We start from the raw sequence: 24,582 nt of genomic DNA, 5'->3' as shown, positions 1-24,582 counted from the left end.
GCTATTCACAGCTTCTATGCTTCTCACAATGATAATAACAGCACCTTGCATTTATATAGCATCTTTAACATAACAAAATGTCCCATTCTGTGAAAAGAAGTTACATAAGGGGAGATTATTCGACATGGCCAAAAACGTGGTCACAGAAATATAGCTGAAGGACTATCTTTTAGGGGAAAGAGACAAAGTTTTAACAAAGGAATTCACAAGCTTTTAGCTCCTCAATAGTTTAAAGTGTGGCCACCAACGATGAAATGATTAAATCAGGGATGCACAAGAGGGTAAAAATAGAGTGTAATAGGGTGACTTGGGGCAAATAGGGATTAATACACTTGAGCTTTGTATGCTGTTGAAGCTATAGAGGTTGGAAGCAAGGATATCAAGGACTTGATGAGGAATACAGCAACATCGGCAAAAGGTAGAGACAGGCACTGTTGGCGGAGGTGAAAAGACAGTTTTAACAAAGCCACAGATAGAAATAATATAGCCTTTCTGTGCTGTGGTTTGTTTTGTGGTCTACTTCTAAATCAACTCTTTAGAGACTAGTGCACAAAACCGAAGAAACTGGTTTTAAATGCAGGAATTTTAAATGCAAGTTACATCCAATATTTTGCATTTTATCAAACTTAGGGAAATTATACAGATAAAGTGTGAAATGCAGGAGGACCTCTTACAGTAGACCTCATGCTCAGCCAATAGATGAGACAATAAAGAGAGCAGGTAAAGGAAACAGAGGAAAGCCAAAAAAATGCTACTCTCACAGACTACACCTGTTGTATATATTCTCTTCAAGAAGTACAGTAATCTTAAGAAAATATGAATTCAGATGTTATCACACCAGCAGATTTCTCACAAACTGAATAACCACAGGTGGAAGAAAAAGCAATGGGGATTAACTGTGAACTGGACAAGAAACAGAAAGCAATTGTGCTTTACACCAAAGAAAACTTGTCTGAGCTTTCCTGGAGTGCTTCTTTAATATTATAAATATCAACAGATTTGAGCAAAGAGAATATAGGTTTTGAAGAACCGTATGGAGAAAATACTGCAGTACCATCTAGTGTCCAAATGGCAATCAAGACACTGAACAGCTATTTGCAATGCTACCACTCACACCATCTCTAGACAGATCATTTCTTTGTTGTCCTGATATCGTTCCTTTGGCCCTTGCACCATGAAACCTTTGTATTTAACCACTTCTACTGCCTATCTTATCAGACCATCCCTTTCACTAACATGGAAAAGTAAAATATTATAGGTTTCAAGTACTAAAGGAAGTACTTAGACTTGAAAAGTTAACTGTTTCTCTCTGTGTAGGTGCTGCCAGATCTGCTGAGTAGTTCCAGCATTTCTGTTTTTCTGACATGATCAAGAATTTTCCAAGTTTTAGACTCAATAGAAATTAAGTGCAGTGAAGCATAATAATTCATGAAAAAGCCTTTACCTTTCCAAACTTCTCTGGTACTGAAGAATTTGGGGTTTTTTTTTGCATTTCCACTTAAACTTTTTTTGGAAAAATAACAAGTCAAGCTTAAAAGACATACTGGGGCAAGATTTTTTGAATTGTTTGAAAAGTTCGTCTCATTCGTATGTTCATTAAATAAATATTAAGACATATTAACATATGGCTTTATGACAAAAGGGAGAGCCAAGACTTGGCAATGGACTTTCATGTTTGTGCCCAAACCCCAGAACCACTGAAGAGATGGTGGCCTCAAACAAAATAACTGCCAAACACATTTTTATGGTCTGTCTGGCAGCAATAAACAACAGTGCTGGAACATCAGTCGAATATGTCCACATGCCTCTTATTTAATGTTCCTCAAACTACATTTTTAAAACTCTACTGCAACCTTCCACCTTGTATTCTCTAGCTTGCCAGAGGTGATGGTGACTTCTTAGTTGTTTTGGAATTTTTTTTAACAAAAAAAAAATTTTATTAGCTTAACGCACTTCCTGAACATGGAAAAATCTACACATTTCTGATCAGTATTGTTTCTCCTTTTGTACTCAAGCACATGAATTTAGTCATGTGTACTTTTTAAAAAAACATTCACCCTTAATTAGCATTTTAGAACTTTAGTTGGAGAAAATTATTGCAGAGAAAAGAAAAAAAAACATGCATTTATATAGCCTTTCACAACTCCAGGACATTCCAGAGTGATTGCAGCCTATGAATTTTTTTTTAAAACATTGGTCACTGTAATGAGTGCAGATGCTAAATTACACGCACCAAGGTTCTTCAAACAGCAAGGCAATAAATACAGCATTGTTTGAAGGATATCTGCATACAGATCACTGAGCAACTATGCCACCCATTTCCACAACAGATCTGTAAAGAATCAAATTTTATTATTGTATTAGTATCAAAATGAAGTTTGGAAGAACAAGATTTACAGCTGTATATTTTGGGTCCATTTGCAATTCAAAATTGAGATGTGTACATGTGCTGCTTGTTTCATTCTATTTGTGCACTGACAGATGTGTGCACAAAGAATGAAACAAGCAGCACATGTACACATGTCAATTTTGAATTGCAAAAGGTCCCAAAATATACAGCTGTAAATTTTGTTCTTCCAAACTTCATTTTGATATTAATACAATTATAAAATTTGATTCCTTTCAGATCTGTTGTGGAAATGGCAGCATGGTGGTTCAGTGGTTATTACTGCTGCCTCAAAGCGCCAGGGACCTGGGTTCGATTCCAGCCTTGGGCAACTGTCTGTGTGGAATTTGCACATTCTCCTAGTGTCTGTGCTGGTTTCCTCCGGGCGCTCCGGTTTCCTTCCATAATCCAAAGATGTGTCGGTTAAGTGAATCGGCCATGGCAAATTGCTCGTGGTGTTCAGCGATGTTCATTGCTCAGGGGTAAATGTAGGGGAATGGGTCTGGGTGGGTTACTCTTCAGAAGGTCAGCGTGGACTTGCTGGGCCGAAGGGCCTGTTTCCAGGGATTCTATGAAACCTGCAGGGATTCTATGAAACCTGATTTGCTAAAGAGTCTCAAAAATTCAAACACAATGGCTTATGATTTAAGCAAATTAGGAGGGAGGCAATGGCTTAATGGTATTATTGATGACTATTAATACAGAAAGTCTAATAACCTTTACTGGACCCGGATTCAAATCCTGCCGTGGCAGATGATGAAATTTGACTTCAACATAAACAATCTGGAATTAAGATCACTGTGAAACCACAGTAAATTGCCAGAAAAGCCCATCTCGTTCACTAACGCCCCTCAGGGATGGAATCTTCACTTGGGTAGGCCTGCATGTTATCCCGGAGCCACAGCAATGTGGTTGACTCTCAAGTGCCCTCTTCAATGACCTAGCAAGCCCCTCAGTATTAGCCCCTACGAAGTCATAAAGAAATTAAACTGGACAGACTATCTGGCATTTACCTAGGCACTGGAAAAAACACCAGCAATAGCCCTGTCGACCCTGCCAAGTTCTCCTTACTTGAGATATTAGAAGGTTAATTTGCTGTACTGACCTGCAAGAAATTGAATGCCCTAGGGGTATGGTGGTGTGTCTTTGTCTTATAGGTGGAATATAGCACGTTTACACGGCCATTTCCTTGCCATTCAGGGATGATTTACATTTTTATCCAGAAATCAATAAGAACATTACACTGGGAATTTGATTACTTCCCTACAGTTAGAAAAAACAATTTGCAACAGATTTGACCATTAAGGGATGATTTGCATTACATTGTTTCTGGAGGTGGGGTGGTCACTGCATTGTATCTTGAGTGGCATGTGACTATGAGGAGATGACTGAGGGTTGTCTTGTGGGCATTACTAACTGAGATGGAAAGATTTTTGTATAAAAGGAAAGACTGTTTCCTTTGTTCAGAGAGACACACCAACCTCTGTGAACAAGCAACCAAATTGGTGAAGAATGTTCAGGGTTTCTCCAAGGCTTGTACAGTATTTTGCTTAATAAATTTGGTTGCTTGTTCACAGAAGTTGGTGTGTTGCAGTTGCATCAAGTGTGTAAGAATTTCAAGAGTAAAAGAACCTAACATACTAAATTTGGGGGTTAGTTACAAAATTGGGAGAGCTGTCTCAGACCAATCAAGCAACAGTCTAATGAAGTCATACTCAGAATCATACCTTTCAGACAATGGTTTCAGATACCACCATCACCATGTCCTATTCTACAGGCAGGACAAACCCAGCAGAGGTGGCGGCACAGTGGTATGCAGTCTGGAGGGAGTTACCCTAAGAGTCCTCAACCTTGACTCCAGATCCCATGAAGACTCATGGATTCAGATTAAACATGTGCAAGGAAACTTCCAACAGATCACTACATGATGTCCTTCCTCTGCCAATGAATCAGTACTCCTCCACGTTGAATGACACTTGGCAGAAGCACAGAGGGAGACAAGGGCACAATGTTGACTTTGGGTGAGAGATACTAATGTCCACCACCAAGAACAGCTCAGCAGCAGTGCCATTGATCAAGCTGGGTCTGCAGCAGGTGGCGAGGAACCAACAGGGAAAAATATATTTGCCCTCATCCTTACCGATCTGCCAGCTGCAAATGCATCTGTCCATGACAGTATTGGTAACAGTGACCACCACGAAATCCTTGTGGAGATGAAGTCTTGTCTTCTCAGTCAAACGACTCTACATTGCATTGTGGGCATTATCACTATGCCATGTGGGACAGACTTTGAACAGATCTAGCAACTCAAGACTGGGCATCCATGAGGCACTATGAGCCATCAATAGTAGAATTGTACTTCAACTCAATCTGCAACCTGAAGGCCTTTCATATCCCTATTACCATTAAGCCAGAGAATCAACCATGGTTCAATGGAGAGTGCAAGAGGGCATGTCAGCAGCAGCATTAAGCATATCTAAAAGCTAGGTGTTGAGCTGATGAAGCTACTAACAGGATTAGTTGCAAAACAAAACAGAGTAAAAAGCAACTTGCAGACAGAGCAAAGCAATCCCATAACCAATGGATCTAATTTAGGTTCTGCAGTCTGCCAGGTCCAGTCATGAATGGTGGTAGACAATTAAACTCACTGGAGGAGGTGGCTCCACAAATATCCCCATCCTCAATGTTGGAAGAGCCTAAGACATCAGTGCAAAAGATAAGGCTGAAGCATGTGCAACAATCTTCTGCTAGAAGTGCAGAGTGCATGATCCATCTCAGCTTTCTCCAGTGGACCCCAGCATAATAAATAAGTCTTCAGTCCATGCGATATCAACAAATGGTTGAAGGCACTGGATACTGGAAAGGCCATGGACCCTGACAACATTCCGGCATTAGCACTGAAGACTTGTGCTCCAGAACATGCCGCTCCCCGAGCCAAGCTGTTCCAGTACAGTTATAACACTTGCATCTACTCGACAATGTGGAAAACTGCCCAGGAATATCACGTGCACAAAAAGCATGACAAACCCAACTCGACCAATTACTGCCCCATCAGTCTACTCTCAATAATCAGTAAAGTGAAGGAAGGTGTCATCAACAGTGCTATCCAGCAGCACCAGCTCAGCAATAACCTACTCAATACACCCAGTTTAAGTTCCACCAGGGTCACTCAGTTCCTGACCTCAATACAGCCTTGGTTCAAACATGGACAAAAAGATCTGTATTCCAGGGGGGAGTTTAAAACGACAGCCGACACCAAGATTACAGATGACCTAATGTGTCATCAAGGTGCCCTAGCAAAACTGGAATCAATAGGTAGAAGGGGGAAAACTCTCAAGCTGGTTGGAGTTATACCTCACAGGTAGGAAGATGTGGCTGTTGGAGGGTAGTGCCCTTGGTCCAGCTATCTTCAGCTGCTTCATCAATAGCCTCCCCTCCATCAGAAGATCAGGAGTGGGGACATTTGCTGATGATCGCAAAGTGTTTGGCACCATTCGTGAGTCCTCAGATATTGAAGCAGTCCATGTCCAAATGCAACAAGATCTGATAAATATCTAGGCTTGGGCCAAGTGGCAAGTTACATTCACCCCAAACCAATGCCAGGCAATGACCATCTCCAATTAGAGGCAATCTCACCACTGCCTCTTGACATTCAAGGAGTGTTAACACCACTGAATGCCCCAAAATCAACATCCTAGGGATTAGCATTAATCAGAAAGTCTACTGGGCTCACCACAAAGTATCTACAAGAGCAGGTCAGATTCGAGGAATACTGAAGTAACTAATCTCCTGACTCCACAAAACCCATCCACAACCTACAATATTTTCCACCTATTTGCCTGGGTGCAGCTCCGACCAAACTCAACAAACACATTGACTTGGACCCCATTTTCTCAGAAGGTGGTAAAAAACAGGAAATGATATGACCACAGAAAATGACATCACCAACTCAAATAAAAACATAAACACATAAATAGAAAGTAGGTCACTAACACCAGTGCTTCGCCAGAGGCTCTCTGATAACATTACTAGTATGGTGACGAAACATCTGAAAATGAACTTTCCAGCTCAGTGAGGAAATTTACATCCCGATCCTCAACTATTCTCAAATATTCTCAAAACTCGCTAACATTCAAGAAGCTTGGCACCATCCAGGACAAAGCAGCCTATTTGATTGATTGCCACAACTTTCACAAGCATCCACTCCCTCCACCACTGACGCTTAGTACCAGCAGTGTGTACTGCAGAAATTCAAAAGATCCTTAGACAGCATGTTCCAAACCCACTTCCACTTCCATCCAGAACAAAGAGCAGATATATGGGAACACTACGTTCTGTAGATTCTCCTCCAAGCCACTCACCATCCTTACTTGGAAATATATCACTGTTCCTTCACTATCACTGTCAAAATTGTGGGATTCCTTCCCCATGTTCATCGCTACTCAACCTACAGCACATGGACTTCAGCAGTTCAAGGCAGCAGCTCAAGGACAACCAGGGACAGGTAACAAATGCTGATAAGTCAGTGTTGCCGACATCAAACGAGCCAAGTTAAAAAGATTTTGATAGGTCTGTTAAAATGGTTGTGTCTCGAAGTTTGCTTGGTAGCCCACCTGAAAACTTTACAGGTCCACCTTACACTTGATTTCTGGTATCAGCAATGGTAGAAATTATGATTTTAAACACAGTATGGATGTTGTTACCAACTTTCCCAAAATATAGGTCAAAACAGAACTATAAAAATTAGTGCAACAAGGAACAAATAGACTCATCTGGTTTGCCTTAGTGTGTTGTTAAACCTGGAATTAAATGAGCAAATACAGAATTAGCAAGTATTTATGGTGTGCAGACAGGAAAGTGGAGGTAAGACTACAAGTAGATCAATCATGATCTTATTGAATGGTAGAGCAGACTTGAAGGGCCATGTGGCCTACTCCTGTACCCTATGCTTTAACACACACATTTGAATGGCTCTCAGAGGAACAAGCAAAACATTTTTTATAAAAGCATTCTGGGTCAGGGCGGCAACAGCAGGGGAAAATGGTATTCAGGTATCATTAGTCTGACATCAGAACCAAGGAAAACATTAGAAGTTCTTAAATAAAATGTAAGCAACTGATAACAATCAACACAGATGTACAAAAGGGGAGTCACGTGTGAATAATTTAAGAGTATTTATATCTTTTCATTCATTAAATAAAGGAGATAATGTAACTTATTTTTGGATTTTGGTAAAGCTTTTAACACAATATTTTTGTGATCATTGGCCGTCATGTTACTATAACAGAAGTTATAGCCGAGGATTGGCTGAATTATGGCTAAGCCAGGAAAGGCAGGGTGTGTGCACATATAAAACTTTCTAGGTGAATGTTGCAGATCACTACTGCAGCATTTTTGCTGAGGAATTGGAAGTGGATAAATGGAGCCTCATTTTAGTTTGAGCTGAAAATGTGTTGCTGGAAAAGCACAGCAGGTCAGGCAGCATCCAAGGAGCAGGAGAATCGACGTTATTATTATTTAGGTTTAAAACATGAACCTAGAGTTCTCCCTTCCAACCAGAATATGGAATTTCATCATGATGTGATCAGGGATTTAAGAATATGAAATAGGCAGAATAATTACAGAAAGGGAAAATAAATTGACCCGAAAAGGGATCCAGGCATTAGGATGTATACAAACCCTTAAAGTAATATTTGCATATTTTTCAAAAGAAGCAAATGTGAAACTGTGTAGTATAACGGAGTGCTTGTCAAACATGCACAGAAAATGCTGGAAACACCCAGCAGATCTGGTTCAATGGAGAAAGAAACTGAGTTAATGATTCAAGTCCAATATAACTTCTTCAGAATTGAACGTTGGAAAATGGTAGTTTGTATACTTTTACTAGAGGCAGAGGAGGAGCAGGAGTGAAAGAGATGGTAAGGTAGCCAGTATAAAAGATTGTTTTCTTTTTTGCCACAGTTAACACTGATGTAAAATAGTTGTAAACCTGTTAAATAGAGAAAATGGATCCTATCCGCTGCAAGCAAAGGAAACAAGACACAGCTGTGGGAGTGCGAATGCTGGGCTGAATAAAAGAAAAATCTGAAACTGTGGAGTTCAATATTGAGCTGTACAGGCTGTAAAGTGCCTCAGGAAAATGAGATATTGTCTCTTGAGCTTGTGTTGTGCTTTGGTAGAATACTGCTGCAGGCCCAGGACAGAAATACAAATATGACAACAAGGTGGTTTATCAAGGAAAACCAACCAATGGGAGTGGGGAGTGCAAAAGAGAACCCATGTGACGGTTAGTCAAAAACAGTTGAAAGAGACCACTACCTGATGAAGAAGCAGCAATCCAAAAGCTAGTGCTTCCAATGCACCCAATACACCCGTCGGATTATAATCTGGTGTTGAGAGTTTTTTTTTTACTTTGTCCACCCCAGCCCAACACCGGCATCTCCACATCATGTTCAATGGAAAGCAGAGGCAATATACTCAAAAAAAGGTGAAATTTCTTGTAAAGACAATAAGGGTTTTAAAGGATTTTTGAGACTCAGAGATCACTAACATCTGGGTGCATTGCTGAGAAAATTTATGGGATTCATCTTCTGGTGTCTACAATTTAATATGAGTTTGTGTTTACAGTTTACCTGTTAATTCATATTTACCTCTGGTTAGTTCTAGATGTTAAGGGTTTACAATAGATAGCATTGATGGCTTTGTTGACACTAATGCTTTCAAACGTTTGCTGAAAACTGTATGATTCTGTAAGATACTTTTACAGAATGTCTGAAATTTCAAATGCCAACTGCTTTACCAAATAAAAAACACTTAATGATCTCTAGCCAGATCATAAGAGGTTACGGATTTTATCAGAGATTATAAAAATGTAGACACAGACTACTTCAGCAGCTGAGTTCAGAATTGCATCAAACAATCATCAGTAAACATCACCACATCTAACCTGACAGAAGCAAGTCACAGCAGCTCTATTTAAAAAAAACATTAATTGGATTCACTGGGTGCTCGGCCATACCTAGTTTCTGTGAACTACAGGAGAGAGGTAATCACATTTATATTGGTGTTTTCACTTGCAGCCCCTATTCAGTTACTTAAAGGGACTGCTTTTAAAATTCTTGTTGCCCCTGGCCTAAGGGCACTTTCTGCAGAGAGGGGCTGGTAGTCTGAAGGGTCTTGTGGGTCTGCTGTTGGACTGGCCAAAGTGACCATTAATATATCTAGGTTTCAGAGCAGGTTGTGGCACTGAACTGCCTGCCCCTCTTCTGGGGTTACGCCTGCACCATGTTGTCCATGGAGTGGAAGCATAGGAAGTTCACTAGCATAGTATATACCTTTCATGACAGACAGATGGACCCCACAGAAGCTGAGACATCAACACACACGGATATAAGATGTTAATTTCATCTTGATACATATCCCTTTTTAAAATATAGTTACAATGGCTGTCAAGAGGCAGTGTAACCTATTTAGTTTACAAATTCTTTAACAAGAACAAAAGGAATGTTATCAATGAAGCGTTGAAAATGTTTGGGCTAAGACATGATCCTGAGAAATTCCTGCAATAATGTCCTTGGAATTAGGATATTGGCCTCAAACCATTACAAGCACACTGAATGAATCTATATATGAATTTGCCAAAGGTAGCCTGCATAAGCTTAATAAGTGTTTAAGTGGTTTCTCAGGGCAGTACGTTCTGCAGCCAACCAGAAAATTGGCTATTCTAAATCTGGTAAAATGCACTGAAACGAGATTCATTAATGACCTCATAATGAAGAGACCAAGTAGCAGCAATCATAACACAATTGAGTTTCGCACTCTGAAGGACAGAAGAATGGATCTCAGACTAGCATTCAAAACTTTAAGAGTAGGTATGAGGGCATGAAGACAACTGAAAAAGTGAACTGTGCAATTAGGTTCAGGGATAGGTCAGTAGAGATACAATAGCAGACACTTAAGAATACTCAGAAAAGATACATTTCAGTGACTAAAAGACTAATAAAAAGGAGAAAATAGAGGGTGCGGGAAAACTAACTAGAAATATAAAGAGTAAAGGTTCTTACATGTGTTTCAAAAACAGAAGCATAAAGTGAGTATTGGTCATCTAGAGAATGAGACTGGAAACTTAATGACAAATAGAGAAATGGTGGATGATACAAACAAATAATTTGCATTGATTATCTCTTTGAAGGACACAAAAAAGCATCCAGAAATAATTCTGAGTCAGGTGGTGAAAGGGAGGAAAGAACTTAAGGCAATGACAACACTATGGACAGGGTATCCCGAAGACTACTAGAAATAACAGCCAACAAGTCATGAGAAACTTTATCTCAGGATTTGAGGGTTTGTACAAAAATGTGCACAGTATACAAAACAAGTTAAATGAGATTTAGCACAGACTGAATTTGGCAGCATGTTGTGGGATCAGAGAAACATAGCTAGGGTACAGTAAAGGAATCGCAAAAGGTAAAAAAAATTCCCCAATGGGAGTTATGTACAGCTTCTGGAGCAGTAGTCAGGACTTGGGGCAGGAAATGAATCAGGAGATAGAAAAGGCATGCAAAAAAGGCACTATTACAATAATCATGGTGAACTAGGAAAATCAGGTTGGTAACAGATCCCAAGAAAATATATTTGGGGAATGTCTATGAGATGGCTTTTTGTGCAGCTTGTGGTTAAGCCCACTAGTGAAAGGGTAATTCTGGATTTGGTGATGTGTAACGAGGCAGACTTGATTAAGGAGCTTAAGGTGAAGGAACCCCTTGGGGGACAGTGATCATGACATGATGGAATTCACCTTGCAGTTTGAGAGGGAGAAGCTGGAATCAAATATTAAGGGGAGGATGAGGTAACCATGGCTGACAAGGGAAGTCATGGACAGCATAAAAGCAAATGACAAGAGACAACAGGTGCAGGCGTAGGCCATTCTGCCCTTTGAGCCAGTACTACCATTCATTATGATCAAGGCTGATCATCCTCAATCAGTATCCTGTTCCTGCCTTATCCCCATAACCCTTGATTCCACTATCCTTAAGAGCTCTATCCAACTCTTTCTTGAAAGTATCCAGAGACTTGGCCTCCACAGCCTTCTGGGGCAGAGTATTCCATACACCCACCACTCTCCTCAACTCTGTTCTAAGTGGTCTACCCCTTATTTTTAAACTGTGTCCTTTGGTCCGGGACTTACCCATCAGTGGAAACATGTTTCCTGCCTTCAGAGTGTCCAATCCTTTAATAATGAAAAAGCAGTGGGGAAAGTGGGCAATTGGGAAGCCTTTAAAAACTAAAAGAGGCCAACTAAAACAAACAATAAAAGGGGGAGATGAAGTATGAGGGTAAGCTAGCTAGTAATATAAAATAAGATTGCAAGAGGTTTTTAAGATATGTAAAAGATAAGAGAGAGGCAGAGTGGACATTGGATTGCTGGAATGTGAGGCTGGAACAGAAGTAATGGCGAACATTACTACTTAGCTAAAGTAGTGGTAGAGTAACGAACAGGTATTTTGCATCATTCTTCACGATGAAAGACACTGTTAGTATTCCAGAACTTCAAGAGAGTCAGGGGTCAGAGGTGAGTGCAGTGACCATAACTAAATAGAAGGTGCTGGGGAAGCTGAAAGGTTTGAGGATGGATAAATCATCCAGACTTGATGGACTACACCACAGGGTATATAAGGAGATAGCTGAGGAGTGGATCCCAGAAGCCTGGAAAACAGCTAATATAACATCCCTGTTTACAAAGGGAAGGCGGCAGATGGGAAATTATAGACTGGCTAGCTTAACCTCAGATGTCATTAAGGTTTTACAGTCCATTCTTAAAGGATGAGACTTCAGAGTACTTGGAGGTTAGTGAAAAATAGAGCTGAGTCAGCATGCACATTGATCAAAACAATAGAGACATAGACTATTTTCTAAATGGCAAAAGAGGCTTGAAATCTGAAGCACAAAGGGACTTGGAGTCCTAGTTCAGGATTCTCTTAAAATTAAGATGAGGGTTCAATTGGCAGTTAGAAAGACAATGTAATGTTAGCATTCATTTCACGAGGACAAGAATGCAAGAGCAGAGATGCACTGCAAAGGCTGCACAAAGCTATGGTCAGACCACATGTGGAACATTTCGGCCCCGATTCTAAGCAAGGACATGCTGCCATTGGAAGGGATTCAGAGGAGTTTACAAGAATGATCCTGGGACCAAAAGGCTGTCATATGAGGGGCAGTTAAAGGACTCTGGGTCTTTTTGTGGAGTTTAGAAGGATGAGGCGGGGGGGGGGGGGGGGGGGGGAGGGGGATCTGATTGAAACTTATAGAAAACTGAGAAGTCTAAATACAGTGGACATGGAAATGTTTCCATCAGTAGAAGAGAGTAGGACCTGAGGGCACAGCCTTTGAGTGAAGGGACGACCCTTTAGAACTGAGAGGAGGAGGAATTTCTTCAGCCACAGGGCTATTAATCTGTGAACTCACTGCCACAGAAGGCTGTGGAGGCCTTAGAGTATCTTTAAGACAGGGATGGTTCTTGATTAAGGAGAAGCCAGGAGAATGTGGTTGAGAAATATATCAGCAATGATTGAATGGCCTAATTCTGTTCAGCTATCTTACAGGCTGATGATTTTAAAAAGTAGGAGATAAGAGACACATCAGTCTTAGCTGCCCAAAATTCCCTAGATTCTGAAAAGATTCCATTAGATTGGGGAAAAAAAAAGTCTCATCTATTCAAGGAAGGAGAGAAAAAGGCCAGTTATCATAACTGGCCCATCGAAAATACTATAACTTCTAACTAAGGAGGTTATAGCAGGCTGCTTAAAAAATCTCAATACAATCTAGCAGCGTCAACATGGTTTGCAAAAGGAAAGTTACGTTTGGACTATTTTACTGGAATCCTCTGAAGAATTAATATGTCGATAAAGGGAAACCAATGAATGTGTATTTGACAAGGTGCCATTATCAAAGGTTACTATGCGTAATAAAATCTCATGGTGTGAAGGATAACATAATAAGATGGATAGAGAATTGGTCAGCCAACAGCAGCGTATATGGATCATTTTCAGATTGGCAAGATGCCATGAGTGAAGTGTCACAGGAATCAGTGCTGGGACCTTGATTATTTACAATTTAGCATAATAACTTGGATGAAGGGATTGAATGTATGGTTGCTAAACATGCTGACTGATGCAAAGACAGGCTGCATACAGGACAGGAGTAGGCTGCAAAAGTGCATCAATATATTAAGTGAGTGAGCAAAACATTGGAAGGTAAGGTACAGGAAAATGTGAACCTCTCCACTTTAAAATACAGATGATTAAGAAGGGAAGTGGAATATCATTGCTTATGTAAGGAATATAAACAAACACAGAAGAATGTCTTGCAGCAGTTGTACAGCCATTGGTGACATGGCATTTGGAGCAGAGAGTAGTATTGGTCACCTTATTTGAAAAAGAAAATAAATCCATATGAAGCAGTTCAGAGAAGATACATACACTGCTTCCTTGGATGGGGGCATCTTATGAGAAAAGGTTGGAGAAATTGGGATAATATCCATTGACATTTAGAATGAGGGGTACTCTTCATGAAACATAAAAGATTTGAGGGGGTTTTACAGTATGGACGTTGGAAGTATTCTTTCTTTAGATACAAGTAGAACTGAAGGACTCAGTGTAAAAATAAGGTTTCCCATTTATGATAGAGATGAGGAGAACTTCTTCTCTTAGAAGGTTGTGCACTTTTGGAACTCTCTCCTCTGGACGGCAATGGAGGCAGTGTTTCTGAATGTTTAATGAAAGAGCCAAAAACTTTCTGAACTGCTTGTTTCTTAATACTCTGTTCTCAGATTTGCAACCTTGGCAGGTTTTTTTGTTAAATCTAATACTACCCTTAATTTCCTAAGGATGGGCTTTAATAAATTCAAAAGGCTAAATGACAAATGAGGAATGTTTCCACTTAAAGTGATCAGGATCTGAAAGGCTGATAGAAACCAACTCTATGACTCTAAGTGAACCCACATAATATTCAAACTGGGTTACATATGCTCGAGGATTTCCGAGTTACAGGGCTCTGGAGGAAAAAAAAGTGAGGATTTAAGACAACTCTTTTAAAGAGCAAGCATAGGCATGAAGAATGAATAAGGCATTTATTGTTATTTATGTTCATTGACTTTGGTGACATTAGAAGCAGTTTCTCCATATATTCTGTCAAGATCCTTCATAACTTTGCAAAGAGCCATTCAATCTAAAGATGTGCAGGTCAGGTGAATTGGCCATGCTAAATGACCCATAAAGTTAGGTGCATTAATCAGAGGGAAATGGGTCTGGGTTAGTTACTCTTCGGAGGGTCGGTATAAACTGGTTGAGCCGAAGGGCCTGTTTCCACACTGTAGGGAATCAAATCTAACCTAATTGCCCCTTACCTCCTATACCTTAAAAGGAAAAGATCCATTTTTCACTTATATGGTTGTCCCATTTCCTGTATTTGCAGATTTGCCTATTTTATTACCTTTTCAGTTTACACTTCCACTGTTTTAAAATGAACTGTTATAATCTATACATGCCTTTTATTTTGAATATAAATACCTGATAGCTTTACTCCAAGGCTTAAAAATCCATTTATCTTTAGATGGATCAACTGCTCTGTTTATTTATCAAGTGTTACAGCTCATAGCTGGAAATCAAGCCCTGCCAATCCAGACTTGTCTGTAAAAACCTTGGACTTCCTGATCCACACCATATTCCCTGGTGACACCATCGAAAGACTCCAGTTTTATCACATGACCATGGTTTCTCACCACTGTTGCTAATACATCAGCATGCATGCCTGACATCCAACACTGGCCAAACAGAAATTTCCTCCAATTAAATACTGGGAAGACTAAAGCCATTTCCAGTCTGCACTTCAAATTGCATTCCCAATCTATCAACCCCATTCCTCTCCCTAGCAACACTAGATTAAGCCAGATTATGCACATCTTATCCTGTGCTGAACTTTCAACTTTGTGCGTCATGCACAAAGACTGTATATTTCCACCTTTATTTCCTGAACTCATCTATTTGAATGTATGCATGTTGATCTCCCATTCGACACTCTACTCAAGGGCACCCATAACTTGACCTGCAAAACTCACCCCCTTGCATTTTGATTCATGATAATTCCTGATACCCATCACCTCTGTACTCTCTGATCTATATCAGCTCCCAGTCAAGCATGTCCTGATTTTGGAATTCTCACCTGTTTGCAAATTCCTCGATGGCCTCTCCTTGCTCCTCATCTGTAGTTTTCTCCAACCCCAAATCCTCAACACAGAGTCATAGAGACATACAGTACACAAACAGACACTTCAGTCCAACTTGTCCATTCCGACCAGATATCCTAACCTAACCATTTGGCCCATATCCCTCTAAATTCTTCCTATTCATACAATTACAGCTTTTAAAATTCATCTAGTTGGGTGTATCAGCCTCCACCAATTCTTCTGCCAGCGCATTCCATACATGTACCATCCTGTGTGAAAACATTGCCCCTTCGGTCCCTTTTATATCTTTCCCCTCTCTCCTTAAATTTATGCCCCCTAGTTCTGAACTCCCCCACAGCAGGGAAAAAACTTTGTCTACTTATCCTCATAACTTTATAAATCTCTATAAAGGTCACCCCTCGGCCTCCGACACTCCAGAGAAAACAGGCCCAGCCTATTCAACCTCTTTGTATAACTCAAACCCTCCAACCCTGGCAACGTACTTATAAATCTTTTCTGAACCCTTTCAAGTTTCAGAACATCCTTTAGTTAGGAAGGAGACCAGAACTGCACACAATATTCCAAAAGTGACCTAACCAATGTCCTACAGCCACAACATGACCTCCCAACTCCTATACTCAATGCTCTGACCAATAAAGGAAAGCATACCAAACCACCTTCTTCACTATCCTATCTAACTGCGACTCCACTTTCAAGGAACTATGAACCTACACTCCAATGTTCCTTTATTTAGCAAAACTCCCCACGACCCTACCATTAAGTGTATAAGCCCTGCTCTGATTTGCTTTTCCAAAGTGTAGCACCTCACATTTATCTAAACTCCATCTGCCACTCCTCAGCCCATTGGCCCATCTGATCAAGATACCGTTGTACTCAGAGCTACTTGTGTTTTTATCATATTTTGATTGATAATGTTCCTATGACACACCTCATTTCATTATGGTAAATATAAGATTGTTGCCATTGAGACTGTAGCCAATTTAAAGGATGCACACACTTGGATAACCATGTCTGTACAAACAACACTACTAATTTGCAAAATATTTGGTAGCACTAATCAAGAAAAAGTACTAAAGTGCAAAGCTTCACATTTGTCCAGATTGAACTCCAATTTCTGACCATATTACATAATTTAAAGTTTATAACTGTCACAATTTATAACTGCCAAATTTTGTATTTTTGCAAACTCATTCTCAATTCCCAAATCTAGAACTTTTTATAGGAGTTGAACAAAAACCATAATGGGCCCAAAAATAACCATTGGGGAATGTCGTTATGGTTCTGTTCGCCGAGCTGGGAATTTGTCTTGCTGACGTTTCGTCCCCTGTCTAGGTGACATCCTCAGTGCTTGGGAGCCTCCTGTGAAGCGCTTCTGTGATGTTTCCTCGGGCATTTATCGTGGCCTGTCTCTGCCGCTTCCGGTTGTCAGTTCCAGCTGTCCGCTGTAGTGGCCGGTATATTGGATCCAGGTCGATGTGGTTGTTGATAGAGTCTGTGGATGAGCGCCATGCCTCTAGGAATTCCCTGGCTGTTCTCTGTTTGGCTTGCCCTATAATGGTAGTGTTGTCCCAGTCGAATTCATGTTGCTTGTCATCTGCGTGTGTGGTTACCAAGGATAGCTGGTCGTGTCAGCTGGTTGGGGAATGTCATTGCAAATGACCACCAGGCTGAAAAGCATTGATACACAAGGCTTTGCATTTTGTCATTGAGCTAATCCCAAATTCATACTGCTATTCATTCCCATTCATGTGCTTGCGTCTGCTCAATATGGCTCACTGAATATGCTGTAAGACTGACAATATGATTCAGATCGGTAGAGACATTGTATGGAAAATTAAGTCATTAGATGATGACTGACAGTTAACCGCTAAGCATTATTTGTATTTAAAACTTGATTTTGATTTGAATCATTAAAAAGGTAGATTGACAGATTGGTCAAGAAATTACCTTGAAAAATATACCATAAATCAGCTTCCATCTATTTTGATGCATTGAAATATGGCACAATGTAATACATGTCCTTTCTGTAGCAAGGCCATATACATTAGCTGCAAGAACCATAAAAATTTGCAACACTGAAAAAGGCTTCTGCACGCAATCAAAAAAAACCTAATAGTTCTCATCTGATTTTCCAGCACTTGGCCCATAAACTTGTATGCTTTACCATTGCAGGTGTACATCTAAATACTTCTCAAATGTTGAGGGTTTCAGTTTCTATCACTGTTGCAGGCAGTAAATTCAGATTTTCACCACCCTCTGGGCAAATTTTCTGCATACCCCCACCAAACCTGCCTTAAATCTATGCTCCTGGTCACTACTCCCTCCATCAAGGGAAAACATTTATTCCCATCTTTCCTAGCTACACCCCTCAGTTTTATACATTTCAATACCACTCCTCAGTTTCCTCTGCTCCAAGGAAAAACATGGCCAGTCTATCCAATTTCACTTTATAAATTAAACTCACCAGGCCAGGCAACATCCTGGTAAATCTCCTCTACACCCTCTCCAGTGCAATCACATTCCTACTAGGATATGGATTCCGGAACTGTACACAGAACTCTCGATGTGACCCAATCATATAGTTTCTATTCTTAAATTCTATCTCAGCTAATGAAGTTGTGTCCAATTTACCTTTTTAGTTGTTTTACCTGTCCCACTACCTTAAGAGACTGGCTGAAATTCATAAGAAGATACTTCTTATCCTGTGTGCATCCCAGGGTCCTACTGTTCACCATGTATTTGCTTGCTAGTTGTCCTCTCTCACTTATTCAAACCGAATTCCATTTGTCACTGAACACCCATTTGACTAGCCCATCTGTAGTCTTCTGTAATTCTGGGCTTTATCCTCCACACTATCATCCATGAATATACTGACCAACACTCATACATTCAGGTCTAAAGCATTTACATGTCGCACAGAAAGCAAGTGTCCCAGCACTAATGCCGACAGAACCCCACCACACACAGGCTTCCAGTATCAATATATGTAGCTTTAAGTACATCAACCCTAGAGACTAACTATATTGGTTCTCAGCAAGACTCTTGGCAAATTCTAGATTAATTAACAATACTGACCAAATATGAATTCTCCTTCTGCTGTAGGGGTCTCACACACCCTGCCCTTCCAACCTCCATACCCCAATCTCTTCTGAGGAAGGGTGACCTGACCTGAAACATGAACTCTGATTTCTCTCCACAGGGGACACTGCCAGGTTTGTTGAGCTTTTTCCGTCTTTGTTCCCAACCTCTCCCCTCGCCTCAATATCTCACTCACCTGTACAGTCTCCCCACACATCTTCACTCCCAGGGCGTCTCTGACTCCATCGCCCCCACTCAATGACCCAGTCTCAAGGGGCTCACTCAGCCCAGCCACTCTCTGACCTAACCCTGGGTTCTCACACAAAAAGGACCCCATTCTCCTCCGCCACCAGACCCCACTCCGTATCTTTAGAGAAACTTCAGCCTCTTTCCCCACGGCAGTCTCTGTCAATACTAACTGAAGCAGCGAAGATAGAGCCCAAGTAAACGCACAGCGTAACTGCGACGCCCGACCCTACCTTTAATACCCGCCATCTTCTCTCTGCTCCGGATCCTGTCCCACTTCCGGCCCCGGCCAGGAACCATCCAATCAGCAACTCCGCCAGGCCGTCTCCCGCCTTACAACCAATCGGTGCAGATCGAATGCCAGACCTTTGACCAATCGACATTGGCTGCCCGCGCCGCACGCGGCCAATCAGCATCGCCTTCACGAAGAGCCAGCCAATCGGTCAATCGTTCCGGCTTGACGACCAATCGTCTGCGCTATTGGCCTGCTGGATCCTCCAGTTATCGACCACGGATTGTCTATTCTGACCAATTGATGGTGCAGCTATCACCCTCACAGGATACATTCCATCTCCATCCAATCCCTATCACTCCTACAGGAAAGGAACTGAAAATCTAAATTTATCATTGGTTAGAGATGATTCATTTTTGAAAATGTTTTCCTGCTTGAAAATGAAAAGCAAGTTTCGCTCTTTAAACAAAGAAATAGGGAAAAGAATGTAGAAAGATAAAAGACCATTAATAAAACCTCTCTGACACTAGAAACAGATATTTTTCACGACCAAAAACATGAATGATTTTGAAGATATCTGTCGAATTTAGTTTTAATCTTTTCGGCTCTTGGAGCACAACCCTCATCGTTCAATGCCCGTACACATATCATCTTTCCTCCATTGTAATAAATCACCCGTTTCCTCAAAGCTTTGCATTCTTTCCAAGACATAATGCCTTAGGATTGGCTGCTTTGCCAAAGTCGAAAACATTTAAAGCAAAGTAGTGTTTTAGCGACTTTGACCGTTTCTGTAGGCAGATGGCTTTGTCATCGTTCATAAAAAATCTCATGTAATAAACTTAATGTGATTGCAAGTGCGAAAGTCAGTAGAGAAACTGGATTTCTTTTTCCAGCAACGAGATTTTTAAAAAGAAATTTGGCCTGTACAGTACAACCATTTTCAATAGCGTTTTAGCATGTTTTAAAGATTTTTTTCGGAGATAAAAATCTGAGATATTAAGTCATTTAATGGATTAAACCACACAAATATTATAAACCGACAAAAAAATCCAACTTGCTTAATCAAATTGGCATGCAGATTGAGCGCACATTCGTGGATTGGGGAGAGTTAGGAGGGCATAATTTTTTAACTATTCTTTAGAAATTGTAGAAATTAACCAGAGATTAAACAAGTAGCCGCATCTAATCGCTTTGAATCTGTCAGGCAAGGAGCCCTTCTTACTGCGAAGTGCATGTTCACTGTCAGTGTACAGAAAAGACATCAGCTGTTGCAATGAGCTCCAAAACAGAAGCAGTAGCATCAAAGCAACATGACACACACATAGACATCACAATCTACCTATTCTGCATTCTTTCAGTCAGTAGTCAGTGCATGTGGGTTAATGCCCCCATTAAAATTGCATCAATGCAGCCCTCACCAAAAGTAGGGCTTGCCTAAAGTGCCAAAGAGACAAGTATTACCCAAGAAAAGTTCATGATCCTACTTTTAATGAAAAAAAAGGAAATCACTGAAACAGCTTTTAGGAAATATCTGGCAATCACACTGATTTGCCAAAACTAAAAGGAAGAAAGGAGAATTCACAGCTGCAAAAGCACAGAGTAGTCAGAGTACTGAGGCATTTAAGACCATAAGACATAGGAGTGGAAGTAAGGCCATTCGGCCCATCGAGTCCACTCCGCCATTCAATCATGGCTGATGGGCATTTCAACTCCACTTACCCGCATTCTCCCCGTAGCCCTTAATTCCTTGTGACATCAAGAATTTATCAATCTCTGCCTTGAAGACATTTAGCATCCCGGCCTTCACTGCACTCCGCGGCAATGAATTCCACAGGCCCACCACTCTCTGGCTGAAGTAATGTCTCTGCATTTCTGTTCTGAATTTACACCCTCTAATTCTAAGGCTGTGTCCACGGGTCCTAGTCTCCTAGCCTAACGGAAACAATTTCCTAGCGTCCACTCTTTCCAAGCCATGTATTATCTTGTAAGTTTCTATTAGATCTCCCCTTAATCTCCTAAACTCCAATGAATACAATCCCAGGATCCTCAGCTGTTCCTTGTATGGTTAGACCTACCATTCCAGGGATCATCCATGTGAATCTCCGCTGGACACGCTCCAATGCCAGTATGTCCTTCCTGAGGTGTGGGGACCAAAACTGGACACAGTACTCCAAATGGGGCCTAACCAGAACTTTATAAAGTCTCAGTAGCACAACAGTGCTTTTATATTCCAACCCTCTTGAGATAAATGACAACATTGCATTCGCTTTCTTAATCACGGACTCAACCTGCATGTTGACCTTTAGAGAATCCTCGACTAGCACTCCCAGATCCCTTTGTACTTTGGCTTTATGAATTTTCCTCACCGTTTAGAAAGTAGTCCATGCTTGTACTCTTTTTTCCAAAGTGCAAGACCTCGCATTTACTCACATTGAACTCCATCAGCCATTTCCTGGACCACGTTCCCAAACTGTCGAGATCCTTCTGCAGCCTCCCCACTTCCTCAGTACTACCTGCCTGTCCACCTAACTTCGTATCATTGGCAAACTTCACTAGAAATCCCCCAGTCCCTTCACCCAGATCATTAATATATAACGTGAACAGCTGCAGCCCCAACACAGAACCCTGCAGGACACCGCTTGTCACTGGCTGCCATTCCGAAAAAGAACCATTTATCCCAACTCTCTGCCTTCTGTCAGACAGCCAATCCTCAATTCATACCAGTAGCTCACCTCGAACACCATGGGCCCTCACCTTACTCAGCAATTTCCCGTGTGGCACCTTATCAAAGGCCTTTTGGAAGTCTAGATAGACCACATCCACTGGGTTTCCCTGGTCTAACCTACTTGCCACCTCTTCAAAGAAGCCCATTTAGAACCATTAAGACACACAAAGCTTACAAACAGGATCTACAAACAGATGAGAGAAGTTCTCATTCTAATGATCACAAAAAAAAATGAAATAATGCCACCTGATTTACAGACTAGACACATGGGCAAATATCTGTATGTGTTGAACAAGCAATGATACTGAACAATGACAAGTCAGTGGTTAAAATTGGACTTCCATTGAGCTGCTTAAAACTGTTATTTATGGCCTAACAAAGAGACATTTATAGTAGATCTGGCTGTGCTATCAGCTGGAGTTAAAACAACCATCCACCAAAGGACATCCAAAGTACCATGCTAGAACTACTGACTCTGCTGCTTTAATATTGATTCTTTAGTAAATATTGTCAATATTGCTTGATACTGTCTTTGTGTTTATGTAAACAGATTTAATGGTGTTGTAACATGAAGTAGAATTTTAGTTAAATAAGACAGATTAATGGGAGTTTCTGTGGCTGGCTATTGTGTGGGCCCCCGAATCACAGGAATATCCATATACCGAAGGATATTATCTCTTGTGAAAAACAAAAAAAAAATAAATAGCCCAGTTATCATGGTGAAGAAAAGTTTTGTTGGCACTATAAGTACAAAAGTCAACATTCAGCAACACAAATTTATCTTTATTTCATGTCAATTACAGCCAGTGTTATGTACAATTTGGAATGAAGACCATAATCTACAAATTACAGACATTTTTAAATAGGTATATTTAAATAACTGGTCAGATGTAGCAAACACAAACTACATCGTTAACTTAATATTCTCTCATTCTACCCCTCCCTTGCCTCCCCTCCCTATCCCACAAGAGCAAACAAGTATTAGATCAAGGTTAACATAGAATTTCTGTACTGTATATGCAGGCATAAAGATTACACTGAAGCTCTTTTATTCTGTAATGTTAATGATCTACATGATTCACATTTGTGAATGGACAATAAATCATTTAACTTTTCTGTAATATCACAGACTGCAGAGTAATGCAAGTCATTAAAAATGGAATGTTCAAATAAATAATGTATGGTACATATGAACAAATGATACATCTTTAAATAAAATATTTGGAATAATGCTTTGGAGTTAACATCTGAAATTTTCCATTAAACCAAATAAGAGAAACTGTCTGAAAAAAATCAGTTTACCCTCTGCACAAAAAGAGTGGTCATAAAACAGCCCAATGTCCATTTACAGACACTCTTTCAAATATTTTTGTTCAATACATCTAGTCTTCATTGCCAGCCTCCAGTTTAAGAGTTGTTGATCTTCCAGAGAATCAATGCTATTCTTCAATTCAGCAAAATAAACCAGTGAAACATTATTGGTTACTTCAGCCTCTGTGCAGCAGATTAAAAGATTTCACAACATCTACAAGGAGTACAATTATTGGTCCTGTATGATTTGCTGTTGTTCTTGTGATGCTGCACTTGTTCATTCCCTTGGTAATTGTTCATAGTAGCATTATTGACTTGTGGGAAACAGAGCCACATCATCATTCACAAAGTAGCATATTGCAACACTCTTGAGTGGTCCTCAAACCAGATGGTGACTGAGGTTGCAAATGAGTAATACTGATTATCAGATGATTTTATTTATGATTTTGTAAAGTTTATCATAAATATCTATGTTTTGATGTTGACTCAAATTATGTTACATTGTCCAGCAATTAGTAACAATCTTAACTATCGATTTCAAATGAAAAACATGTACAGCTGTAATGTGACAAAATCACATGAAACACATTTGAGTGAAGGGATGTGAATAGAGATAAGAATTAGGCAGTGTGCTACGTGTTTCTTTGCAATCAAAATCACAAGCTAAGGGCCAAATGTCATCTTTACCTCAAAAGATACTCTTATTTTTCTTTTGTGTTTTCAAAATGTTCTTAACAAAACGTCATGTGAAAGACTAAACTGATAAATAAAATTTATATATAAAAAAAAAAGAGTTCTTAAGTTGAGAGTGGCATTTAAACAGTTGGTGATGAATGAGTGCCTGCATACAGATTTAAAGAAGAAAAGCCACGTACATCAACATTAAAGCAAAAGAAAATACATTCAGCACAGATACAGAGAGTCAACAAGAAATACAGGCAAATAGTTCGCATTAAATTAGTACAGAGGTTTTTGACCTTGACTTTCAAATTCTGACCAGGCGTCATTCAATTCCATGAATATCATCTTGGCATATTGTTCATATGGCTGACCAGTGGCCTGTAGGGAAAAGTATTCAAAAGTATGGAAAATTATATTGAGAAAAATTATAACTAGCTAAACACAAGCATCATTCTAACTATTTCTGTTTGCAACAAATTCAACCGAGATCACAAGATGCAGAGAGTGACGCATCAAATTAAGATAGGCAAAAGGTGTAAACAACAACTTCAAACATTGTGAACAAAATATGGAATGAGAAAAAGGAAATTAGTGCTCAAGCAATCCAAGGCCTTCAACTAACAACGCTATTTTCTATCTATTTTATCACAATGTAATATTTCAGCGGACACTAAAACACT

The 24,582-nt window shown here is 40.2% G+C and overlaps 2 protein-coding genes across 7 annotated transcripts in view; both read right to left on the bottom strand.

The window, feature by feature from the left end:
• Positions 1-19,277, bottom strand: part of LOC140479823 (leptin receptor gene-related protein) — a 30,892-nt gene extending 11,615 nt beyond the window's left edge. The window contains exon 1 of the mRNA XM_072574069.1: positions 19,187-19,277. Coding sequence (XP_072430170.1) covers positions 19,187-19,253 — 67 coding nt within the window. The 5' untranslated portion in view covers positions 19,254-19,277. The remainder of the gene's footprint in view (positions 1-19,186) is intronic.
• Positions 19,278-22,672: 3,395 nt separating this feature from the next.
• The window catches only part of dnajc6 (DnaJ (Hsp40) homolog, subfamily C, member 6), a 143,160-nt gene continuing 141,250 nt past the window's right edge, over positions 22,673-24,582 (bottom strand). For all 6 annotated transcript variants that reach the window (XM_072574066.1, XM_072574065.1, XM_072574064.1 and 3 more), the window contains exon 20: positions 22,673-24,280. In XM_072574066.1, coding sequence (XP_072430167.1) covers positions 24,179-24,280 — 102 coding nt within the window. In that variant the 3' untranslated portion in view covers positions 22,673-24,178. The remainder of the gene's footprint in view (positions 24,281-24,582) is intronic.

Source organism: Chiloscyllium punctatum, chromosome 7 (genome assembly GCF_047496795.1).
Source record: "Chiloscyllium punctatum isolate Juve2018m chromosome 7, sChiPun1.3, whole genome shotgun sequence".
In the NCBI taxonomy this organism is placed as follows: domain Eukaryota; kingdom Metazoa; phylum Chordata; class Chondrichthyes; order Orectolobiformes; family Hemiscylliidae; genus Chiloscyllium; species Chiloscyllium punctatum.
Note: the sequence above shows the minus strand (reverse complement) of the source record. Positions and strands in the feature narration are given on the sequence as shown.